Source organism: Scyliorhinus canicula, chromosome 20 (assembly GCF_902713615.1).
Source record: "Scyliorhinus canicula chromosome 20, sScyCan1.1, whole genome shotgun sequence".
Classification (NCBI taxonomy): Eukaryota; Metazoa; Chordata; class Chondrichthyes; order Carcharhiniformes; family Scyliorhinidae; genus Scyliorhinus; species Scyliorhinus canicula.
This window is the reverse complement of record NC_052165.1, coordinates 35104315-35129628: the sequence shown is the minus strand read 5'-3', so window position 1 is coordinate 35129628 and position 25314 is coordinate 35104315. Positions and strand designations below refer to the sequence as shown.

The window sequence follows — 25314 nt, the reverse complement described above, 5'->3', positions numbered from 1 at the left end:
CGGGTTAAATCACCACCCTCTAATCCGCTCTCAAAGGGGAGAGCAGCCTATGGTCCTCTGGAACTGTGGAAATATTTACGTTTAACTGGAACCTATATAAACTAATACATAGGATGCTGTTTTTTTCAGACAGAAAGAACTCGTACACACATTGTGCCTGCAACTAAACAAAATATCTGCACCATGCACTAGTTTGTTCCTCAGTGCAATGTCTTGACCAATCAGAGTCAAGCTGCCTGGTTTAAATTTCAAAACATTGCTTGATATTTAACTATCAGTCACCACTGTTGCATTTCCATTGCAATTCTTCCACCAATCACAGTCCACTTGCCAATCAATCAGCACTCACATAATACTTCCTCTTACCTCCCCCTGGACCATGACCAGACCACTGAACATCAAGCCATTATCTCCCAACACCGTTAGCGACCTCATTTCCTCCAGATGCCTTCCCCCTATGACTTCCAACCTCATAGTCTCCCAACCCCGGACAGCCCACTTTTGCCTACTTCCCAAAATCCACAAAAAGGACTGTCCCGCCAGGCCCATTGTGTCAGCATGCTCTTGCCGCACCTAACTTACTTCCTCTTATCTTGACTCCATCCTCACTCCTTTGGTCCATTCCCTCCCCACCTACATCCAGGATTCCTCTGCTGCACTGCGTCATATTGACAGCTTCCAGTTCGCGGGACCTAACCTCATTCTATTCACCATGGATGTGCAATCCCTCTACACCTCCACCCCACACCAGGATGGCTTGAGACCTCTTCGCTTCTTTCTCAAAAAGAGGCCCGGACAATTCCCATCCACCACCACTCTCCTCCACCTGTCTGAACTCATTATATCTCTCAACAACTTCTCCTTTAACTCATCTCACTTTCTCCAAATCAAAGGTGTAGCAATGGGTACCCGCATGGGTCCTAGCTACGCTTACCTTTTTATCGGGTATGTGGAACATTCCTTGTTCCAGGCTTATCCGGGGCCCCTCCCACAACTCCTTCACTGATACATTGATGACTATTTTGGTGCCGTGTCATGCTCTCGCCTGGACCTGGAAAAATTCATCAACTTCACTTCCACTTTCCACCCCTCCATCACTTTCACCTGGTCCATCTCAGACACTTCTCTTCCCTTCCTTGATCTTTCTGTCTCCATTTCCGGCAATAGACTATCCACTAATATCCACTACAAGCCCACTGACTCCCACAAAGCTATCTGGACTACAGTTCTTTGCACCCTTCACCCTGTAAGGACTCTATCTCTTTCTCTCAACTCCGTCGCATTTGTTCCAATGATGCCACTTTCCAAAATGGTGCTTCGAAAATGTTCCTTCTTCCTCAACCATGTTTGCCCACCTACAGTTGTGGACAGGACCCTCAACAGTGTGCCATCCGTCTCCTGCGCCACTACCCTTGCCCCCTCCCAGAACAAGGATAGAGTTCCCCTCGTTCTCACATTTCGTCCCACCAGCCTCCGTATACAAAGCATAATCCTCCGCCATTTTCACCAACTCCAGCGTGATGCCACGACCAAACACATCTTCCCTTCGCTCCCTTGTCAGCATTCCGCAGAGACCGTTCACTCCGAGACAATCTAGTCCACTCCTCCACCATACCCCAATCTTATCCACCTTTCCTTCACCTTTCTCCTCTTTGCTTCCCCCTTCCCCTGCCGCCACATCTACAGTTCATCCTCTGATGTTAGTTTCTCTGCTGTTTGACCTTTTTGTTCTCTCCTGGGACTGCCATTAGCACTCTCTCCCCTTAGTTTCTGTGGCCATTAGCACCCGGTTTCCCTGGGTTTCTGTGGCTATGACTCATCTTTCATTCTCACTCCACAGTATAAATATTTCCCACTTTCTCTGTCTGTTAGCTTTGACAAAGAGTCATCGGACTCAAAACGTTAGCTCTTTTCTCTCCATAGAGATGCTGCCAGACCTGCTGAGATTTTCCAGCATTTTCTCTTTCGTTTCAGCACTCATACATAATACATTTTATGATTTCCCTTGCATTGTATTCTTTTGAATGTCCTGATGAGTGCAAGATGAAAAGCTTCTACAAATTTTCTTTTCAGTAGTATAGTCAAGTCTTGAGGCAACAGAAGCACAGATCAAGGTTTCAGCAGCAGATGAGCTGGGGTCAGGACAGAGGTGGTCTTACGGAAGTGGAAATGGGCTGCCTTAGTGATGGTAGTGAATATCTGATAGGTAACTCATCACAGTCAAATATGAGAATGTTGCGAGCAGTCAGGTTGAACCTCAGACAGTTGCCGGGGAGATCGAGGAAGTTGGTGGCTAGAGAACAGAGGTGGGACCTGAAGACTATAACCTTGGTCTTCTTGATGCTTATAAGGAAGGAATATCTGCTCATCACGTAAGCAATAGGACAATTTAGAGAGCAGATAGGTCGGGAGAGGTGGTGGAAGCAGATTTGAGTGCCATCAGTATACTGTGGAAATGAATGCTGTGTTTTCGGATGATACGACTAGGAGTAGCATGTAGATGCAAAACAGAAAGCAGTTGAGGATTGATCCTTGGGGGAGACCTAGGGTCATTGTGCAGGAGCAAGATGAAAAGCCATTGCAGATTTTTAAACAATCTTTGATGCATAAATGGATTATCTACATCTCCTAATATCACAATCATTCTCTCTTCCAGCATAAAGAGTTTCAAATGAGTGCAGCCATGGAAATGCACAGCAGGCTATCAGTATCTAGGGAGGAAAGGCAGGTTAGAATTTTTGGTATATGAAATACAAATTGAAAATGTTGCCGTTTGACCTAAAATATTGAGCTTTTTTTTCTATCTTTGCAACACTGACAGGGCAGTTGTGTATTCTCAGCATTTTCAGCACCTTTAATTTCAGATTTCCAGCATTGTATTCTTTATCTTTATTTCAATTCTGTAGGAGAGACTAGTTACAAGCTTTTGTCATTGCGATATGCCTCCGCTATGATATGACTCTGCAATTTTTTATTAAAAATACATATGGAATTTTACAGTCAATCAACGACATTTTAATTAGATTTCACAACAGGTTTTGAGTATCAAGGTTTTCTGTTTGTGTTGAACTGCAATTTCTTAAGTCAAAATGCCGTTACCTGTACAGGTTAACCAACAATTCACAGCAGTCAGTATATCATGGGAATAAATACAGAACGCTGGCATCTAAAGAGAAAATAAAAGCACAACGCTGGAAAAACTCAGCCAGTCTGGCAGCATCTATGGAGAGAGAGAAACGGGAGTTCACGCTTCAAGACTGTATACATGAAACGTTAACTCTGTTTCTGTCTCCACGGATGCTGCCTGACCTGAAGTTTTCCAGCATTTTCTGTTTTATTTCTAGATTTCCAGAATCCGTGGTAGGCTGTGGTGATTTAGGCTTGTTGTGTTTGTCTGAACAAGGATGAAAAGCTCAGTGGAGCTTTTGGTGTGGTTTGGTGTTTAGGATAATCATTTAAAAAAGGTCCATTGACAAATGCTGGCACTTTGAGTGGGTACCCTTTCTCAAAATTGAAGACATTGACTGGACTTTATGGTCAGTGGCGAAGCAACAATGTTCTCAGCTGACCTCAAAGAAAGCTGCCCATCTAGCAATCTCTGTGGCATCCCCTTGCCCAACATCGGGTTGAATCTGGTGCCAGGTTAGGGGACAAGGTAAGTAGCCAATCAAATTAAAGAATTCTCACAGGCAGCAAAGAGTAAAAAATAATGAATGTCTTCATTTAATTTTACAGAGATACATGGGAAACCGACATGGGATTTAGGTAGAAGTTAAAACATTGGACAAACATTTATCATTTTGAAAATGTGTGGGATTTCTTAATGGAGAAAATGTAACATTCAACAAATATAAAATTACTGTCAGGGTCAGAAAGGGCTTTTCGCCGTAATTATGAACTTAGATGTTTTTAAAAAAAACAGTTACACTTTGTTCAAAAAGGTGCAACTTTTCCAAGGGTTTTCATAGTGAGACTAAGAACTACAGTGTTGAATTTTTTGTCTGTTCAGTTAGTTCCCGTTTATTGCTGCTTGTGTGCGTGTGTGTGGGGATCTCAACAGTGAAGACGTATAGAATCGCTGACGGCAACTTTTGGATTTCCCCGTTTAACAGTGCATAAATGGGTAGACTCTGGAAGCTGCTGTTTCAGAGGAATATTGATGGTAAACGGTGCACCATCGTTACTATTACAAAAAAACATCATCTGTGAGCGAGTTAGCTCACAGTTTTACAGCAATCTGGAAGCTGGGAGAATGTTACGATGCCAGAGCTGCCGTGTTTCAGATGAGACATTAAACCGTGGCCACATTTACCTTTTAGTAAAGGACTATAAAATCGCAAACCGCAACTGGATCCGAAAAGCCAGTTTTGTGGTCAACTTTCCCTTCAGTATTCAGTAAGTGAGTCTACTTTCAGCCAATCAACAGAATGAAGATGATCAGTGCGAACAGCTACACATTAAGTGTGCTCCATGCAATGGTTTGGCTTTTAATAATAGATTTTACATAGTTTCTAGTCAAACTAATTGGGATAGTTTGCGCTGGATTCCACTAGTAACACTACACGCTAACTGACGCGGCCGACAGCAGGTTCAGACAAGGAGATCACAATATTGAATTAATACATGTCAGTTGTTAACAGTTGGTGCAGATGATGTGAGGAGGTTCAGCATGTAACAGCATGCAGATCTTACGCAGTGTGTTTTATGAAGCTATCTCAGTTTTCTGGCTTTGTTCTGACATTTTTTGTTTCTAGAAGGCTCTGCGAGCAGTGCAGATCCCAATTCTTTTTTAATTTAGAGTACCCAATTCATTTTTTCCAATTAAGGGGCAATTTAGCGTGTTCAATCCACCTATCTGCACATCTTTGGGTTGTAGGGGCAAAACCCACACAAACACGGGGAGAATGTGCAAACTCCACACGGACAGTGACCCAGAGCCGGGATCGAACCTGGGACCTCGGCGCCGTGAGACTGCAGTGCTACCACTGCGCCACCGTGCTGCCCAATGCAGATCCCTATTGAAAACACTTTGCACAAAATCTATTTAAACAGATAAGTATTTAAATTCTTGAAGTGTAGGTGCTCAGTGTTTTTGTGAAGGACTCTTGCTGTTACTTTGAGCAGATAACCTAGCCTGACAGCTCACCGTAGAAAATGTTGCGTTGCCAATGCTGGTGTGTTTCAGATGAGACATTAAACCAAGGCCACATCTTCCTTTTAGTAAAGGACTGTAAACAATCGCAGATCGCAACTGGATATGAAGAACATAGAACATTGAACATACAGTGCAGAAGGAGGCCATTCGGCCTGTCGAGTCAGCACCGATCCACTTAAGCCCTCACTTCCACCCTATCCTCCTAACCCAATCACCCCTCCTAACCTTTTTTGGACACTAAGGGATATTTAGCATGACCATGCACGTCTTTGGACTGTGGGAGGAAACCGGAGCACCCCGAGGAAACCCACGCAGGCACGGGGAGAATGTGCAGACTCCGCACAGACAGTGACCCAGTGGGGAATCGAACCTGAGACCCTGGCACTGTGAAGCCATAGTGTTAGCCACTTGTGCTACTGTGCTGCCCCCAAGAGCGGGTGTTGTGGTTAACTTTCCGTTCAACTAACACCGCAATTAATGGGTCAGTGGGTTTAACTCATTTACTGGTTTTGGGCGCCTGCTGTATGCAAGTGGCTGCCATGTAACGATGACTGCAATTTAAAATACATTCATTGGCTGTAAAGTAATTCCGCCTTGTCCTGAATGTGCTTTCTTTCGATGTGTCGAAATAAAATGCCTCAGATACCACATCAGCATGAAAATGCCCAGAAATTTGCCACAGCTTTTCCAAAGACTGCCTGAAGTTATTTTTTAAATGCGCAACCTTGTTGGCTGCCTATCAACAAGATCATCTGTCTGCTACTGTAGGTCTATTGCACCTCAGTGCATTCCGTAGCACCGCCAATCTCCATCCCTGCCACAACGCTGAAACAGTGTGTGTCTCAATCACAATTGACATCCAGGGCAGTACAGTGGTGCAGTGGTTAGCACTATTGCCTCACTGCACCGAGGACACGAGTTCGATCCCGGCCCCGGGTCACTATCTGTGTGGAGTTTGCACATTCTCCCCATATCTACGGAGTCTCCCCCACAAACCCAAAAGATGTCTGTGGTAGGTGGATTGGGGAAAAAATAACATGCCAGCGACTGATAGAAATGAGGCTATGACAGATGAGGACCTTGAGAGGATTGTTATCACTAAGGAGGTAGTGATGGGCAAGCTAATGGGGCTAAAAGTAGACAAGTCTCCTGGCCCTGCTGGAATTCATCCCAGAGTGCTAAAAGAGATGGCTAGGGAAATTGCAGATGCACTAGTGATAATTTACCGAAATTCACTAGACTCTGGGGAGGTCCCGGTGGATTGGAAATTAGCAAACGTGACGCCACTGTTTAAAAAAGGAGGTAGGCAGAAAGCAGGAAATTATAGGCCAGTGAGCTAACTTCGGTAGTAGGGAAGATGCTGGAATCTATCATCAAGGAAGAAATAGCGAGGCATCTGGATAGAAATTGTCCCATTGGGCAGACGCAGCATGGGTTCATAAAGGGCAGGTCATGCCTAACTAATTTAGTGGAATTTTTTGAGGACATTACCAGTGCAGTAGATAACGGGGAGCCGATGGATGTGGTATATCTGGATTTCCAGAAAGCCTTTGACAAGGTGCCACACAAAAGGTTGCTGCATAAGATAAAGATGCATGGCATTAAGGGTAAAGTAGTAGCATGGATAGAGGATTGGTTAATTAATAGAAAGCAAAGAGTGGGGATTAATGGGTGTTTCTCTGGTTGGCAATCAGTAGCTAGTGGTGTCCCTCAGGGATCCGTGTTGGGCCCACAATTGTTCACAATTTACATAGATGATTTGGAGTTGGGGACCAAGGGCAATGTGTCCAAGTTTGCAGATGACACTAAGATGAGTGGTAAAGCGAAAAGTGCAGAGGATACTGGAAGTCTGCAGAGGGATTTGGATAGGTTAAGTGAATGGGCTAGGGTCTGGCAGATGGAATACAATGTTGACAAATGTGAGGTTATCCATTTTGGTAGGAATAACAGCAAATGGGATTATTATTTAAACGATAAAATATTAAAGCATGCCGCTGTGCAGAGAGACTTGGATGTGCTAGTGCATGAGTCACAGAAGGTTGGTTTACAGGTGCAACAGGTGATTAAGAAGGCAAATGGAATTTTGTCCTTAATTGCTAGAGGGATGGAGTTTAAGACTAGGGAGGTTATGTTGCAATTGTATAAGGTGTTAGTGAGGCCGCACCTGGAGTATTGTGTTCAGTTTTGGTCTCCTTACTTGAGAAAGGACGTACTGGCGCTGGAGGGTGTGCAGAGGAGATTCACTAGGTTAATCCCAGAGCTGAAGGGGTTGGATTATGAGGAGAGGTTGAGTAGACTGGGACTGTACTCGTTGGAATTTAGAAGGATGAGGGGGGATCTTATAGAAACATTAAAAATTATGAAGGGAATAGATAGGATAGATGCGGGCAGGTTGTTTCCACTGGCGGGTGACAGCAGAACTAGGGGACATAGCCTCAAAATAAGGGGAAGTAGATTTAGGACTGAGTTTAGGAGGAACTTCTTCACCCAAAGGGTTGTGATTCTATGGAATTCCTTGCCCAGTGAAGCAGTTTAGGCTCCTTTATTACATGTTTTTAAGGTAAAGATGGATAGTTTTTTGAAGAATAAAGGGATTAAGGGTTATGGTGTTCGGGCCGGAAAGTGGAGCTGAGTCCACAAAAGATCAGCCATGATCTCATTGAATGGCGGAGCAGGCTAGAGGGGCCAGATGGCCTACACCTTCTCCTAGTTCTTATGTTCTTATGTACTCCAAATTGATTTAAAAAAACAATTGACATCCAATATGACTGACCATGATAAACTATCTGATCATTCTTCCTGACCTGTTATCAAGCTTTGACACATCATTCTCCGCTGACCCCTGACCAAACGCAGACTGGGTGATCGCTTTGCTGAGCATCTTCGGTCTGTGCGCATTCAGGATCCTGACCTTCCTGTTGCTTGCCATTTTAACAAAAGACCCTGCTCCCATGCCCACATGTCTGTTCTTGGCCTGCTGCAATGTTCCAGTGAAGCGCAACGCAAACTGGAGGAACAACATCTCATCTTCCGGTTAGGCACGCTACAGCCTTCCGGCCTGAACATCGAATTCAACAACTTCAGATCATCAGCCCCACCTCAACCCATTTGTTTTCATTTCATTTTAACTGTCTTTACCATTTCTTTCTTTCCTGCACCTTTCTCCTCTTTGCTTCCCCTCCCCCCACACCTACAGTTCACCCTCTGATGTTAGTTTCCCTGCTGTTTGACCTTTCACACCTTTTGTCCTCTCTGGGGACTGCCATTAGCACTCTTTCCCCTTGGTTTCTGTGGCCATTAGCACCCGGTTTCCCTGGGTTTCTGTGGCTATGACTCATGTTTCATTCTCTCTCCACAGTATAAATATTTCCCACTCTCTCTGTCTGTTAGCTTTGACAAAGAGTCATCGGACTCGAAACGTTAGCTCTTTTCTCTCCATACAGATGCTGCCAGACTTGCTGAGAATTTCCAGCATTTTCCCTTTCGACCCCTCCATTGTCTGGCTGGTTGTAACTGTCCCCATCTGGTTCTATTCCTACCTATCCAGTCATAGCCAGGGAATTGCCTACAATAGCCTCTCTCCCCACTCTTGCACTTTTGCTTCTGAAGTCCCCCTCAGAGGTCTGTCCTTACCTATCTGCTATTTCCCATCTGCATGCTGCCATGGCAATATCATCTGAAAACTGGTCAGTTTTTGTGTATACACAGATGATGGCCAGCTTTTTCTCATGCATTACGCTCAAGCCTGATTTGTAGAGCTTTTTGTCTGAAATACAGTATTGGATGAGCAGGAGTATTCTGCACATTAAGTTTTGGGAAAACTGAAGCTGTCATTTTCAGTTCCCATCACAAACTCTTAGCTAGCCACTGACACTATCTCTTGCACTGGCAAGTCAGGCTAAACCAAATCATTTGCAATCTTGGCATCTGAATTGATGCTGAATTTCTGCCCCTAATTCTCCATCTCGAAGACCTTCACTTCTATAATATCACCAATTCATGCTTCAGCTCATCTACTCAAACTGTAATTCCATATACCTTTTAGATTTGACAATTTCAATGCTCTCCTCACTGCACCCTGCCCCCTCAATAACTTTGCCCTGTCCTAACTCGCATCAATTCCTGTTCACCCATCACCACCTGTGCTGACTAAAATTTCCACCTTCCTTTCAAATCTCTCCTTGGCCGTGTCCCTTCCCTACCGCTGTTATCTGCGGTAGCCCTACAACTCGCCAAGATGTCGGTCCTCGACCTGTTCCACACCCCAATTTCCTTTTCCTTTAGGTAAGGTATAGTCGCCATCGTCCCACATGACCATAGGCTGTTTTCTCCTTCGAGGAGGAGAGCTGACTGATGTTGATTTAACCTGAGGAGCACCACGCCACAGTCATGGGGCAAGGTTGAGAAGGTGGTCCTTTATGAATAACTCTACCTTTACCAGCCATTTACCAGGGGCTGGTTTAGCTCACTCGGCTAAATCGCTGGCTTTTAAAGCAGACCAAGCAGGCCAGCAGCACAGTTCGATTCCCGTACCAGCCTCCCCGGACAGGCGCCGGAATGTGGCGACTAGGGGCTTTTCACAGTAACTTCATTGAAGCCTACTCGTGACAATAAGCGATTTTCATTTCATTCATTAGCTGCTTATGCTGTAAGATCTGGAACTCCCTTAAGCTTTCTATGTCTCCAAAAGGCTTATTTGGCCGATCTTTTGGTTACCTTTTCCAATATCGCTTTGTGTGGTCTGGTGTCAGACTTTTTCCGATGAGGTTGCCCTGAAGAGTTTTTTGCGATTCTACAAAATTAAAGTAGCTATGTAAATACATGTTACTGTTAAAAAAATTCTAGTACATTCCAGATAAATTTCTCCCAGTACTTAAACCATTCATGTTGAGGGTCTTTTGAACAGCAGTTTGTTTGCCAATCCTTTCTATTTTGGTTTGTATTGGTTTCAATAATTTTCTCAGGTGAATTGCTGCGTCCTGTCCTATATTAATGTACACAGGGATAGCACAGTGATTAGCACTGCTGCCTCACGGCACCGAGGTCCCAGGTTCGATCCCAGCTCTGGGTCACAGTCCGTGTGGAGTTTGCACACTCTCCCCGTGTTTGCGTGGGTTTCGCCCCCACAACCCAAAAGATGTGCAGGGTAGGTGGATTGGCAAAGCTAAATTGCCCCTTAATTGGGTACTCTAAATTTGGGTAAGAAAATATTAATGTACACCATTATTGCTGTGCACCTCAGTTCATCCCATCTAAAGCATGCAGTCAGTGTAAGTGAGGGACTTCAGGTAATACGGGTGGATGTACTATAGAATTCCCCGACTAATTAGACTGTTCTTGTAGTCTCGTTTAACCAGTTTGATACTCCCCACTCGGTAAGCTTTCATTGTAAACTCAACTATAAAATACCTACTGCACTTCTGGCTCACTTTGCAACAGGTGTTAACATATGAATTAGGAGCAGGAGTAGGCCATTCGGCCCTTCAAACCTGCTCCGCCATTCAATAAGATCATGGTTGATCTGATTGTAACCTCAACCTCATATTCCTGTCTACCCTCAATAACCTTTGACCCCCCCTGTTAATCAAGAATCTATCGAGCTATGCCTTAAAAATTTTCAAAGATTCTGTTTCTTTTTTTTTATTTTTTATTTTTTTTATAAATTTAGAATATCCAATTCATTTTTTCCAATTAAGGGGCAATTTAATGTGGCCAATCTACCTAACCTGCACATCTTTGGGTTGTGGGGGTGAAACCCACGCAGACACGGGGAGAATGTGCAAACTCCTCACAGACAGTGACCCAGGGCCGGGATTCGAACCCGGGTCCTCAGCGCCGTAGGCAGCAATGCTAACCACTGTGCCACCGTGCCGCCCTCAAAGATTCTGTTTCCACTGTCTTTTTAGGAAGGGAGTTCCAAAGACTCACCACATTCTGCAAGAGAAAATAAATCACCTGCCTTAAGTGGGCGATCCCTTATTTTGAAACAGTGACCCTTAGTTCGAGATCCCCCACTAGAGGAAACATCCTCTCCACATACACCCTGTCAAGACCTTGCAGGATCTTATATGTTTCAGTCAAGTCATCTCTTACTCTTCTAAGCTGCAGTGGATACAAGTCTACCTTGTCTAACCTTTCCTTATCAACAGCTGCTCATACCAGGTATTAGCCCAGTACAGGTTTTCTGAAGTGTTTCCAATGCGTTTACATCCTTAATCTTTATTAGTGTCACAAGTAGGCTTACATTAACACTGCAATGAAGTTACTGTGAAAATCCCCTAGTCGTCACACTCCGCCGCCTGTTCGGGTACACTGAGGGAGAATTCAGATTCTCAATTCACCAAACAAGCATGTCTTTCGGGACTTGTTGGAGTAAATCGGAGCACCCGAAGGAAACCTACGCAGACATGGGCAGACTCTGTACAGACAGTGACCAAGCCGGGAATTGAACCTGGTTTAGAGACCAATACTGTACACAGTACTCCAGATTTGGTCTCACCAGTGCCCTGTATAACTAAAGCATAACCTCCCCTCTGTGTCCAATTCCTCTTACAATAAAATATAACATTCCATTAGCATTCCTAATTTCTTGCTGTCGCTGCATACCGGCCTTTTGTAATTCATGCACTGGCACATCCAGATTTCTCTGCACCTCAGAACTCTACAATCTCTCACCATTTAAACACAAAGCTTTTTTATTCTTCCTGCCAAAATGGGCAATTTCATATTTGCCACATTAAACTCCATTTGCCAGATATTTGCCCATTCACTTGACCTATTCATGTCTCTTTGTAGCCTCCTTACATCCTCTTCACAACTGACTTTCCTACCTACCTTTGTGCCATTCGCAAATTAAGCATCAATATTTTCGGTTCCTTTATCCAGGTCATTTAATTGTACAAAATTGAGGGCAGCACGGTGGCTCAGTGGGTTAGCCCTGCTGCCTCACGGCACCAAGGTCCCAGGTTCGATCCCGGCTCTGGGTCGCTGTCCTTATGGAGTTTGCACATTCTCCCCGTGTTTGCGTGGGTTCTGGCCTCTTTCGCCTCCTGCACTCCCGGCTCCACTGCTACCCCAAATATTGCGAGCCCCCAGACCGGCTAAACCCTGGAACCAACCACCCTTGACAGCGTCTCCGCGACGCCCCTCCGAAAACCCTCCAGCGCAGGGCACGCCCAGAACATATGGGTATGGTTTGCTGGTATTTATGGTTTTATAACAACTTCAGAATAAACAATGAAAATACATGAAAATATAAACATATAAAAGCCGTCCTAGGGCAGCATGGTGGCCTAGTGGTTAGCACAGCTGCCTCACGGCGCTGAGGTCCCAGGTTCGATCCCGGCTCTGGGTCACTGTCCGTGTGGAGTTTGCACATTCTCCCCGTGTCTGCGTGGGTTTTGCCCCCACAACCCAAAAATGTGCAGAGAAGGTGGATTGGCCACACTAAATTGCCCCCTTAATTGGAAAAAATAATTGGGTAATCTAAATTTTTATTAAAAAATAAATAAATAAATAAAATAAAAAGCCATCCTCCTCCCTTACAGGTCCCACCTTTACTAACCCCCAACTCTAAACTAAACTAAACCCCGAACCCCCTCCTTCTGTTGACGGTTAATTTTTCCCAAAGAAGTCGACGAATAGCTGCCACCTCTGGACGAATCCTAACATTGACCCTCTCAAGGCGAACTTGATTTTCTCCAAACAGAGAAAGCTAGCCATGTCAGTTAGCCAGGTCTCCAACTTCGGGGGCTTTGAGTCCCTCCAAGCTAATAGTAGCCCCGGGCTACCAGGGAAGCAAAGGCTCGAACGTCTGCCTCTTTCTCCTCCTGGATTCTCACGTCTTCTGACTCTCTGAAAATCGCCACCTCCGGACTCGGTGCCACCCTTGTTTTCAACACCTTGGACATGACATCCGCAAACCCCTGCCAGAATCCTCTAAGCTTCGGGTATGCCCAGAACATATGGACATGGTTCGCTGGCCCCCTGCACACCTTGCGCACCTACCTTCTACCCCAAAGAATCTGCTCATCCGAGCCACTGTCATATGAGCCCGGTGAATGAACTCTATCAGACTGAGCCTGGCACATGATGTGGATGTGTTGACTCTGCTCAACACTTCTGCCCAGAGACCATCCTCTATCTCTCCTCCTAACTCCTCTTCCCACCTGTGTTTCAACTCCGGGGTCTGCATCTCCTCTGACCCCATGAGTTCCTTGTAAATGTCAGACACCCTCCCTTCTCCCACCCACATTCTGGAAACGACCCTGTCCTGTATCCCCCTTGGCGGTAGGAGCGGGAAGGTTGAGACCTGCGTGAGTAGCAAGTCGTGTGCCTGCAGGTACCTAAACCCATTTTCTCTCAAGCCAGTGACCCATTTAAAGAAGGAATAAAGATAGGGAGACACTGAAACACACACAGGAATCTCGGGAGGACCGTCATTTTCACTTTCTGCACCCTCCCAACTAGTCCTTCATTTTATAATCTGAAAACTGGCCAAATTCCCCCAGAATCCTCAGAATTTCTTCCATCCCTTCTATAGGGTCCAAAACATATAGGAGCAGATTGTCTGCATATAGCAAGTCTCTGTGTGTTCTCTCCACCCCCCCCCCCCCCTTCCCCGACCAGCCCCTTGAGACTCTCAGCGCAATTGCCAGCGGCCCTATGGCCAACGCAAACAGCAGTGGGGAGAGGGGGCATCCCTGCATCATCCCCCGGTCCAGCCTGAAATAGTCCGATGTTGACCTGCTCGTCCATACGTGCGCTACAGGAGCCTGATACAGCAGTCTGACCCAGTCGATGAAGCTCTGCCCAAATCCAAACCGCCCCAGTACCTCCCACAGATATTCCCATTCCACCCGATCAAATGCCTTCTCTGCGTCCATTGCGATCACTACCTCCACGTCCCTACCTTCTGGAGGCATCATGATCACATTTAGCAACCTTGGCAGCCAACTGCCTACCCTTAACGAATTCCGTCTGGTCCTCCCCAATCACGTCCGGAACACAGTCTTCAATCCTAAAGGACAAGATTTTGGACAACAGTACATTTAGTAGGGATATCGGCCTGTAGGACCCGCATAGTTACGGGTCCGTGTCCCGCTTCGGGATCAATTAGATAGTGGCCTGTGACATCGTCAGGTTAAGCACCCCACGCTCCCTTGCCTCATTGAATGTCCTCATCAACAGCGACCCCAATATCCCAGAGAACATTTTATAAAACTCCACTGGGTAACAGTCTGGCCCCGGGGCACTACCCGACTGCATGGCCTTCAGCCCCTCTGCTATTTCATTCAACCCGATCGGGGCCCCAGCCCTTCTACCAACCCCACATTTAACTTCAGCCCCCCTAAAAGTGTCTTACCCCTCAGGCCCAGCTGGGGGTTCCGACTCACACAACCTGCTGTAAAACTCCTTGAACGCCTTATTAACCCCTGCTGAATCTTCAATCAGGTCCCTGTCCCCGTCCTTTACTTTCCCTATCTCCCTGGCTGCCTCCCTCTTTCTAAGCTGCTGCGCGAGCATTCTGCTGGCCTTCCCGCCATATTCATAAATCGCCCCCCCACGCCTTCCTCAGCTGCTCCACCGCCTTCCCTGTAGATGACAAGCCAAACTCCGCCTGTAGCCTTCATCGTTCCCTTAGAAGCCCTGCCTCTGGGGTCTCTGCATACCTCCTGTCGACCTGCAGTATCTCCTTTATCAGTCGGGTCATCTCTGCTCTGCCTGCCTTCTCCCTGTGGGCCCATATCGAGATCAGCTCCCCTCTAACCACCGCCTTCAGTGCCTCCCAGACCACCGCCGCCGAAACTTCACCCGTGTTGTTAACTACCAGGTAGTTCTGAATGCATTTCCTCAGCCGCCCACACACCTCATCAGCTAAAAGTCCCACGTCCAGCCACCAGTGCGGGTGCTGGCTACTCTATTTAGTGTGGCCAAACCACCTACCCTGCACATCTTTGGGTTGTGGGGATGAGACCCACGCAGACACGGGGAGAATGTGCAAACTCCACATGGACAGTGACCTGGGGCCTCGATGGAACCTGGATCCTCGGCGCCGTGAAGCAGCAGTGCTAACCACCGTGCCGCCCTATCAACTGCTTTTCTATTCTTATGACCGAAATGAACAACTTCACACTTTGCTACATTTTCACACCATCTTCCATTTTGTAGCCCACTCATTTAGTCTGTCCATATCTCTTTGCAACCTGTCTGTGTCCTCTCCACAGCTTATCTTCCCACCTAGCTTGATGTCATCAACCAAACTTTAAGCTATTACTCTGTCTCTTAATATAGATTGGGAATAGCTGAGGCCCCAGCACTGGTCCTTGAGCGCTCCACTATTCAGTGTACGCGAACTTGAAAAAAACCCTGTTTATACCCACTCTTTGCTTTCTATCTGTTAACTAATCCTTGATGTTACTCTAATTGTTAATAGGGTGAGTTGATTTGTATAAATTAAATGCATGTGGATACAGTGCTCTTGCAGGAAAAACTGACTCTATACAGTTTCCTGTAGATGCCTCAGTTTATTTTTTAAACACACCTCAAAAAGCATTTTAATATAACTATTTCTGACTCAACATTTTTCATTTTCAGATGGATGGTGACAGCTCCACTACAGATGCTTCCCAGTTAGGAATTGCGGGTGATTACATTGGTGGAAGTCACTATGTTTTACAGTCACATGAAGGTAAGACTGCATGTTTGCCATTGAGTAAAGGAATATTTAAAACACTGTCGTGGTTTTTTTTTCTCCCCAGAACTGATCTAGCCCAGATTACCCGCCAAGGCTCCCTGCTTGAAATGGGCTCTGTTGCATTTTCATCACTGTGTGCTAGTGTTGGTGGGGCTACGTGGATGAGTTGGATGTGCCACATTACATAGAGCTGCTTCAAGAGGTCTTTTCCTTTTTGTGCCGCTTAAATACCCAACAGTAGAGTCTGAACATAACAGAAAAGGCTGCTGGTGACACATACTGCAACGTGACATTTTGTTTTAGAGATTCAGGCAGACTGGCTGTTTAAGAAATAATTCACGTTTCTATAGCTCTTTATATGACCTCAAGATATGTCAAAGCAATTTACAGCCAATTAAGTCTTTTTTGAAACGTAGTGACTTGGACTGCAGGAAATGCAGAAGCCAGTTTGAGTAGATCGAGCTCCAATAGTAATGTAATAACAACCAGATAATCTGATTTTATATTGGTTGAGGAATACATATTGTCCAGGATAGAATTGAGAACTCCCCAGCTCAATAGGTGATGATCTGTGATTTTAAAAATATATATATATTTGTTCATGGAATGTGGTTATCGCTGGCTAGACCAGCACTTATTGTCTATCTTTAACTGAGAAGGTTGGTGGTGTGCTGTCTTCTTGAACTGCTGTTGTCCATGTGTTGGGGGAACGTTTTTGGTAGTGAGGGGGTTTCAAGAGTTTGACCCAGCGACAGAGAAAATGGTGATATACTTCCAAGTTAGGCTGGTGTGTGACTTGGAGGGGAATTTGCAGGTGGTGGTGTTCCCATGTATCTGATGCCCTTGTCCTTCTAGGTGGTAGAGGTTGCAGATTTGCATGGTGCTGTGCTTGGTGAGCTGCATCTATAACTGTTGCTTTTCTTACAGTGCAGGGCGAGTCCATGGCACTGACAGCCAATGGAAAGGGAATAGTTTCTCTTTAAAATTTTGCGAAGTACAAAGTCAAGATATGTTTACCATAGAGATATTGTGTTCTTATGCGGCATGTTGGCACTGCTGTCTCGGTGCCAGGGACCTGGGTTCGATTCTGGTCTTGGGCAGCTGTGGAGTTTGCATGTTCTTCCATTGTCTGCGTGGATTTCCTCTTGGTGCTGTGGTTTCCTCTCACAGTCCAAAGATCTGTAGGTTAGGTGACCATGGTCAATGTGCGGATTTATGGGGTAGTGGGCCTAGGTAGAGTACTCTTTCAGAGGGTCGGTGTGGACTCACTGAACTGAATGGTCTCATTATGCGCAATAGGGTTTCTGTGGGTTTCTATGGATTCTGTGTTAATGTGAAAAAATTAACGTGCTGTACATCAAATATTTGGAAACTCTTATGCTGAACTGTAGGTTTGAGTGCCAGAACAACTGGAACTTTTGTGTAGGAAATAGCCATGTCCTCAGTAATTTATCCATAGATGGTTAAGGAGGATTTTAATAAAAAGTTGATGTTTTATGTTGATTTTTGAACAGACTACGCGGATGATGTGAACTGTTGTGGTTAGTTTAAATAATTATAAATGAGCTCTTAAGAAAATTAGTCATTTTTTTTTTAGAAATTTAAAATACCCAATTCATTTTTTCCAATTAAGGGGCAATTTAACATGGCCAATCCACCTAACCTGCACATCTTTGGGTTGTGGGGGTGAACCCACGCAAACACGGGGAGAATGTGCAAACTCCACACGGACAGTGACCCAGAGCCGGGATCGAACCTGGGACCTCAGGGCCGTGAGACTGCAGTGCTGACCACTGCGCCACCATGCTGCCCGAAAATTGGTCATGTTTAAATGTTCAAATAAGGGCACTAAGTGGCTGAGGAGCATCACTGTTTTATCGCTTGCCACCTGTAGTTGACCCAACATAGACAATGGGATAGAGTGGTTCTGCATTAAATTATTTTGGGAAGTCTTTGCTCAGTGGTCAATGCTTGCAAGTCCAAAGCTCAACAATATTCTTAGTCAATCTCGCAGAACATTCAGAAAGCTGGTAATGATGGGTAATGTGGGAGAAAAATCATTGTACTTTTCCAAAGATATGGTTGGATCAGAATAGTCTGAGCACAAAGATGAGCTATCTAGTACACAATGAGAGGAACAGTGCATTGTACATGCATCTATTGTGCAGGTGGATGTCAAGGCCTTAGCGAAAGTGCAGAGGAGATTCACTAGAGTGATAGTAGGGATGAGGAATTCAGTTACATAGAACAATTAAAGAAGTTAGGATCTTTCTCCTGCAAACAGAGATGGTTCAGGGAGAGTTTAATCGGGATGTTCACAATTATGAAGGGTTTTGATAAAAGAGGAGAAACCAGAGGGAGATGAGAAGTTTTTATGGAACAACCTCTGACCTGGATTACACTGCCTGAAATGGTAGTGAAAGTAGATTCAATAGAAACTTTAAAAATGGACTAGGAAATAGACTTGAAAAGGAAAATATTGCAAGGCAATAGGGAAAGGGCGTGGGAGTGGGACTAATTGGATTGTTCTATAAAAAGCATGGTGGGTTGTGATTCTAATTTTCCAGTGAAACTTTGAGTGCCTGATTTGCTTGTTTGGGGAAAATAACTGAGTTGTTTTGTTGCAGGCGATGCTGATGAGGGACTTGGTGATCATGATGACACAAATGGTTCCAAAGAGTCCTACAGGGAACAAGACATCTATCTTCCGATTGCCAATGTCGCCCGGATAATGAAATCAGCTGTACCTGCAACAGGGAAGGTAGAGTACAACTTTTTTGCTTGACATTAACACTCTATAATAAGCCCTTCCTATAAGCATCCAATTTATTTCCTGTCACACATCAAAAGTTACACTTGCTTAGGTCAATGTAAAACATTGATAAATCAGAATATACTGAGAGGAAACAAATTAAATAACTGTGATGAAAGTAGCTGGAAAGGCCCTGCTAATTCTTCCAAAATCCAACAGTAAAGCTATGAAACTAAGAACCATGCATTTCATTGGGAAATTCCAGCCACTCTGTCTATAATATGTCAGTTTCCTATAGTAATAGATTTCACTGCCAGCGATGCGTTAAGTATTTACATTACAAAAATATCCACCTCAGTGAGCTTGCAGGGGAATCTCTTGGAGGAACACAAACTACACTGAATTATTTCTGTCAGTCAATGCCAAATCTCCTATTACCTGTCTGCAAAATTACTGGGGGCTACAAGGCAGGAAGCAGATTGGAAAAAAAATATTCAAAATAGATTTCCAGTGAATTTCAACTTCAGGTTGAAATGTTAGCATGCTGCAAGGGCAAGTTGAGTCTTGCTGACCCATATACTGACATGGGACATCTTTCCTGACTGGGGTTGGAACTCATTTGTGCAGTTATGCAGTGCCTTATTACATCCTCCAAACACCTGAGTGACTCAAATACAATGAAGTACTTTTGAAATGCAATCACTGTTAATATGGGCAAACAATGGCAGACAAATTTCGCACAAGATCCTACAAAGAATATGTAAGTAGGCAGATAATTGCTTTCTGAACCTGTTAGTTGAGGGCTTAACGTTGGCCAAGGCACTGGGTTGAAGATAACATAAACATTCACCTGAATAGGGAGTGGCCCTTTCATTTGACATCTCCTCCCACAATGCCTCCATGCATGATTTGAATACAAAGTAAAGTTGTTTGCTCTGAAACAGAAAATACTACACTTTGGGGCTTAAGTGCACTGTTCAGTGAATCATTTTTTTTTTTAAATTTAGATTAGCCAATTATTTTTCCAATTAAGGGGCAATTTAGCGTGGCCAATCCACCTATTCTGCACATTTTTGGGTTGTGGGGGCGAAACCCACACAGACACGGGGAGAATGTGCAAACTCCACACGGACAGTGACCCAGAGCCGGGATCGAACCTGGGACCTCAGCGCCGTGAGGCGGTTGTGCTACCCACTAGGCCACCGTGCTGCCCTCTGTTCAGTGAATCATACTCTCCATAGCCATTCAGAGGACAGAAGGAGCTTATACATTTTGGCTTTTCACATCCTCCAGTGCAGCTCAACGCCCTTCAGAGCCAGTAAAGTCTTCTGAAATTGTTGTGCAAATAATACCTTCCTGTACTCGAGTGGCAAATAGATGGTGTGGCTTTGTTGGATGAGTTTTAGAAAATCATAATGTGGCATTGTAGTGGTGCTGCCTCTCTCACTGTACGTAACAAAACTGTCTCTCATTAGATCGCTAAAGATGCTAAAGAATGTGTTCAAGAGTGTGTGAGTGAGTTTATCAGCTTTATAACGTCTGAGGCTAGTGAGCGATGTCATCAAGAAAAGCGCAAAACCATCAATGGAGAAGATATCCTTTTTGCCATGTCCACACTGGGCTTCGACAGTTACGTGGAACCGTTAAAACTCTACCTGCAGAAGTTCAGAGAGGTAAAGCTATTTTCACTTTTATATTTTAAAAAATTAGTACGTTAGTGGTCTTTGAAAATTGCTGGTGTCCAATGTTGGTGTGCTGGTAAACAAGTAGCTTCTCTGCGTTTGATTTCTGGTTGTTCTGGGAAGGCTGGCTTCCACACATTTGTTGGGGCATTTTTGTTGTCAGTCCACCGGAAAAGAAAGTATGTTTCCTTGAAATGAATTTTTCCTCTGATTTTAGCCCACCTGCGGTGAAGTGCCCACTCAGGACTGTAATGGCCAACATACCTGAAATGAGGGGCTGTCTGTGGAAGTGAAGACGCCAGCTGTGTGGGCCTTCTATGGCGGCACTACACCATCTGAATATTTAACGTGACTTTTAAACTGCCTATCCTTGTTTTAGTTTCCCGTGACCTCGGCCTCTGTGTTTTTGTAACCTCCTCCGAGATCTCTGCACTCATCCATTGCCGGTCTCCGAGAGTTCCATTGCTCCACCATTGACAGCCGTTCCTTATGTTGCCTGGGCCCTAAGCTCTGGAATTCCTTCTCTAAACCTCTCTGGCTCCCTCTTCTCCTTTAAGGCACTCCTTTAAATATATCTCTTAGACTAAGCTTCAGGTTCACCTGCCTAATCTCTCCTTACATGGCTCAGTGTCAAATATTGTGTGATAAACACTCGTGAAGCGCCTTGGGACATTTAACTATGTTAAAGGCGCTATATAAATGCAAGTTGTTTTGGAGGGAGTACTAAAATCATGTTGGCACATCTTTAAAAAGTAATCCTCTTTTTTTTCCAATCACGTTTTTCATTTGAAATAAAAAAATTAAAACTGAATTGAATTGTGCAGGCAATGAAGGGGGAGAAAGGATTAAACACATCAACAGGTGGAGGCACAGATGGCCTTGGCGAGGAACTCACAGAAGAAACTTTCTGTAAGTGCTGTATATGACCATTGAATTTTTTTAAAGAACTTTTATTCAAGACTGTCTACTGGACAATGAAGGAACCAGAAGGAAATGGAATAAATTGTTTTTTAAAGAGCGAGGCAGTCACTTCGGAAGGCCGTTTAATGACAAAATGCTGTCAGATGAGAATGACCTTCATCCTTAACCTGTCTTTCGCAGTGCGTTGCTATTATTCAACTTGCATTATACAGCAACTTTAACACAGAAAACACATTTTAATAGTGATTCATACATGTGTGATGAACGGCTCGTCCCGAGTCAGAAGGTTTGGGTGCGGGAGGCACAAGCTTTGTTACAAATGACACAGGCTTTGAAGAGCAGAGAGAGTTGGAGAGGTCGAGGGATTTTCCCAGAGCGGGACACAGGCAGATCAAGGCACAACTGACAGTGGTTAGGCAAAAGGGGAGGATTCACAAGGTAGTCCATCCATCCGGGCAGGGAGATTATTTTCCCGACTTTAATTTGAAAGCTGTATTCTTTTCTTTTTAGTGGCGATTTTCTGCAGCTATGGTCCTAGAAAACTATGACTCGGACGAAGGTTTTTTCATTAGAATTGGCGGCCCCCGTACTGAATCCGCGCAGACATGGCTAAATGTTGGATGATCTGGGCGCCTGAAATTAGAGTTCTCCCCTCGCCTTCTCTGGAAGAATTATGCTTTGAAATTAGAAGGGATGTTTTCCACTGCTGGGAGAGTAGTGACTGACATTAAAGTTGGTGGGATTTTGGGAGATAAATTGAATCTGGCAGTTACTTTTCCCTTTTACTATACCACTTCTTGCTTTAAACAATCATACAATTACTACAGCACAGAAGGAGGCCATTCACCCCGTTGTATCTGTGCCAGCTCTCCATAAGAGCAACTCAGCTAGTTCCTGCCTCTTGCCTTTTCACTGCAGCCCTGCAATTATCTTCCAATGATTAACCAATATTCTTTAGAAAGCCATGATCGACTCTACCTCCACCATACCTTCAGACAATGCATTCCAGATACAAACCACTCCCCATGTAAAAACACCTTTTGTCATCTTAAATCCGTGCCGTCTGGTTCTCAACCCTCCCATCAATTGGAACAGTTTCTCCCTATGTACTCTGTCCAGACCCCTCGTGATTTTGAACACCTCTATCAAATCGCCTCTCAAACTTCGGTGAGAAGGACAGCCCCGGTCTATCCTCATAATTGAAGCCCCTCATTGCATAATTTTTGCACCCAAAGAAAGGGGAAGTGAAATTGTTTTTTTTTTTGTTTTTTTAAAGTTTCCTGGTAAATCTACGGTCAAAATGGTATCACTGAACCATGCCGAAAAAATAGTTTGCGATTTAGGAACTCCTGATATCATACACGAGGTGATAATGGGGGTTCCCTGCGGTAGGGTGGGAGATGGTTTGCCTTGTGCAGAACATACACAACCGGCATAGACATTTTGGGGCAAATGGCCTGTCTATGTGCTGTAAATTCCAGGTCATGTAAGGTTTTCGATAAGAAAATGTTCTGTTGAATATTTTAATAAATCCAGAGTTCTGTGTTGTGTCATTACGATTCCTGAGAAAATGTAGATTAAATCTTTGTCTCCGAGCATGATTTCATGCTGTGTCCTAAAATATCTACTAGGTTTTGTCATATAGTAGCCAAATCAAGGGTTTTCTGTATTAATCTAATATTAATTTTAGTGAGAGGAATGCATCAACCCAGTGATCATTTTGGTTTAATGCACAATGCTAATTTTAGTTTAATCATGAAAAATATACTGCTGCGCTTATCAAACCCTTAATGCATTTCTTATTATCATCAACAGCTAATCAATTGACAACAGGATTAATCACTGCAGATGGCCAGCCACAAAATGTCATGGTTTATACCACATCGTATCAACAGGTTAGTGCTCATCTTTACAATGTTCAAACATTTTTTATGTAATGTTTGTAATTTACAGTATTGTATCTCATTTTCTTATTGGTGGGATTTATTCTCTTTAACGCACAGCGTGAAATCATAATCTACAACCGCAGGCCATTCGGCCCATCATCACTGTGTCAGCTCTCTGAAAGAGCTGCCAGTTTGTCCCACTCCTCTTTCCCCATAGAATGAAATACTTGGATTTCTTTAGCACCCTTCTGCCGTCAGGACATTCCAAAGTACTTTACAGCCAATGTAGTCAATGTTGTAGAAAACGCAGCAGCCAATTAATGCAGTGCAAGCTCCCACAAACAGTAATGTGGTAATAACCAGGCAATAATTTTAGTGATCTTAGTTGAGAGAAAAATGCCCCCAGGACATTGGCAATAAATCTCCTGCTCTTCTTTGATACACCTCAACATTTCTTCTGAAAGAAGTTACATCTGGCAATGCTGCTCTGGGCTGGGTGTTTCAGCCAAGATTATGTGCTAAAGTCTTTGGAGTGGGACTTGAGTCTTCAACCTTCTGACACTGAGGTGAGAAAGCTACCAATTAAACCACCCTGCAATTTATTTAATTTAAATAATATAAATAGGAACAAAGTTGAAAGTAAATCTCCAGAGAACTCGGTGTGGCTGCAAGTAAGCACTAGTTTATCAATGATTTAGTCAAACCCTCCGGCTGATCAGATGGGGTGAGGGTAATGTAGTTTGTGGTTTGGTAGTGAGCTACACAAACTGTGAAGGTTGCAGGGCTGTGGTCTGTGCTGAATTCACTCATTGCACCCAGAGTGTTGGTGAGTTGCTTGGTTTCAATATTCTTGAACTGGGGAGAGCAGCATTTTTATAAATATATTTTTAAAAGTGACCAGAATTTCTTGTTCCTGATTGAAAAAGGGGAAGATCCTTGATCTCACTCGCAACAGACTCTGGAGTTCCTCTCCAGGTTTGTGTCTGTAGGATAATCGCTGTGGTGAGGTGAGGTGCTGGTGAGATGTCAGTTCTTGAGCAGCCATTATTTCCAGAGAGGAAGAATGAGAAGGAAAGAAATTCATTCTCTGTGTTTTAGGCTTTGGAGTCACATCCCTGTGGACCCGAGAAAGATCAGATTCTTTTCCAAAAGGTGAGAAGTGAGGAGTTGTGGAGTGAGCAAAGAAATTTTGCAGGTGCATGTACAGAAATGACTGAACGCTAGTGGACAGATTCAACAAATAATTAAAGGAGCTAATGGAAGGTTAGCTTTATCTCAAGGAGTGGACTGTAAGGGGATGGAAATTATGTTACAAATGTGTACAGTTCTGATTAGACGACAACCCGAGTAGTGTTCACTTTTGGACATCGCACCTCAGGAAGAATAACTTGACCTTGGAGGGGCTGCAGCACAGATTGACCAGAATGATTCCTGGGTTAAACAGGCTGCATAGACCAGACCCATACTCCCTCGAGTGTACTAAATTATGATCTACTTGAGATAGTTAAAAAGATTGAAGGAGTTGATCGATTAGATAGCATAGGACTTCTGGTGGCGGTGATGTGCCGAGCAGTTGCACATCAGGTGGCTCTCCTGGAGAATACAACCAAGCAGGCACTTTTAGTCGAATTTAGCCTGAAAAGTTGGACTTATTTCACCCATGAATAAGAAAGGGCGTGAATAGGAACAACGTGGAAGCTCAAGGGGCCGTAGAGATGGCAGGAGCAGAGTGAAAGGCCAAGAGCAGCGGGTGGATGAGTCAGCGAACCCAGAGGTGGGGGGGGGGGGGGGTCCCGGGCCACCCCAGAGAGAGGGAGACCAATGACCCGCACAACCCCCCCCCCCCTCCCCCCCGCAGACGGTGATCAACGGAATGGGGAAGAAGCTGGAGGCTCAAGGGAAGACAGTCAAGGATCTTGAAAAGGCATCAACAGAGCAGAGCGATAGGATTGTTGCTCTGGAGGCCAAAAGTAAAAGATTGGTGGCAACCCAGGGGAGCCTAAAGGGGAAGGTCGAGGAGCAAGAGAACTAGTCCAGGCACCAAAATATACGGATCGTGGGCCTGCCAAAAGGGATTGAGGGCAGGGACCCTATGGACTATGCATCCCAGATGCTGGGCAACCTCGTCAGGAGGGACAGCTTCCCCAAACCTCTGGAGATTGATAGGGCACACATTGCTCCGACCGAATCCCAAAGCGGGGGCAATAGCCAAGGGCAATAAT

At 44.6% G+C, this 25314-nt stretch overlaps 1 protein-coding gene across 3 annotated transcripts in view; it reads left to right on the top strand.

Annotated features, from left to right (window-relative positions):
• Positions 1-25314, top strand: part of LOC119955004 (nuclear transcription factor Y subunit beta-like) — a 45967-nt gene that overhangs the window by 13645 nt on the left and 7008 nt on the right. For 2 of the 3 annotated variants that reach the window (XM_038780796.1, XM_038780798.1), the window contains exons 2-7: positions 2657-2728; positions 15752-15845; positions 18479-18612; positions 20079-20276; positions 21110-21194; positions 23022-23101. In XM_038780796.1, the coding sequence (XP_038636724.1) occupies positions 2672-2728; positions 15752-15845; positions 18479-18612; positions 20079-20276; positions 21110-21194; positions 23022-23101 (648 nt within the window). In that variant the 5' untranslated portion in view covers positions 2657-2671. The remainder of the gene's footprint in view (positions 1-2656; positions 2729-15751; positions 15846-18478; positions 18613-20078; positions 20277-21109; positions 21195-23021; positions 23102-25314) is intronic. The other variant, XM_038780799.1, reaches the window with a different exon arrangement.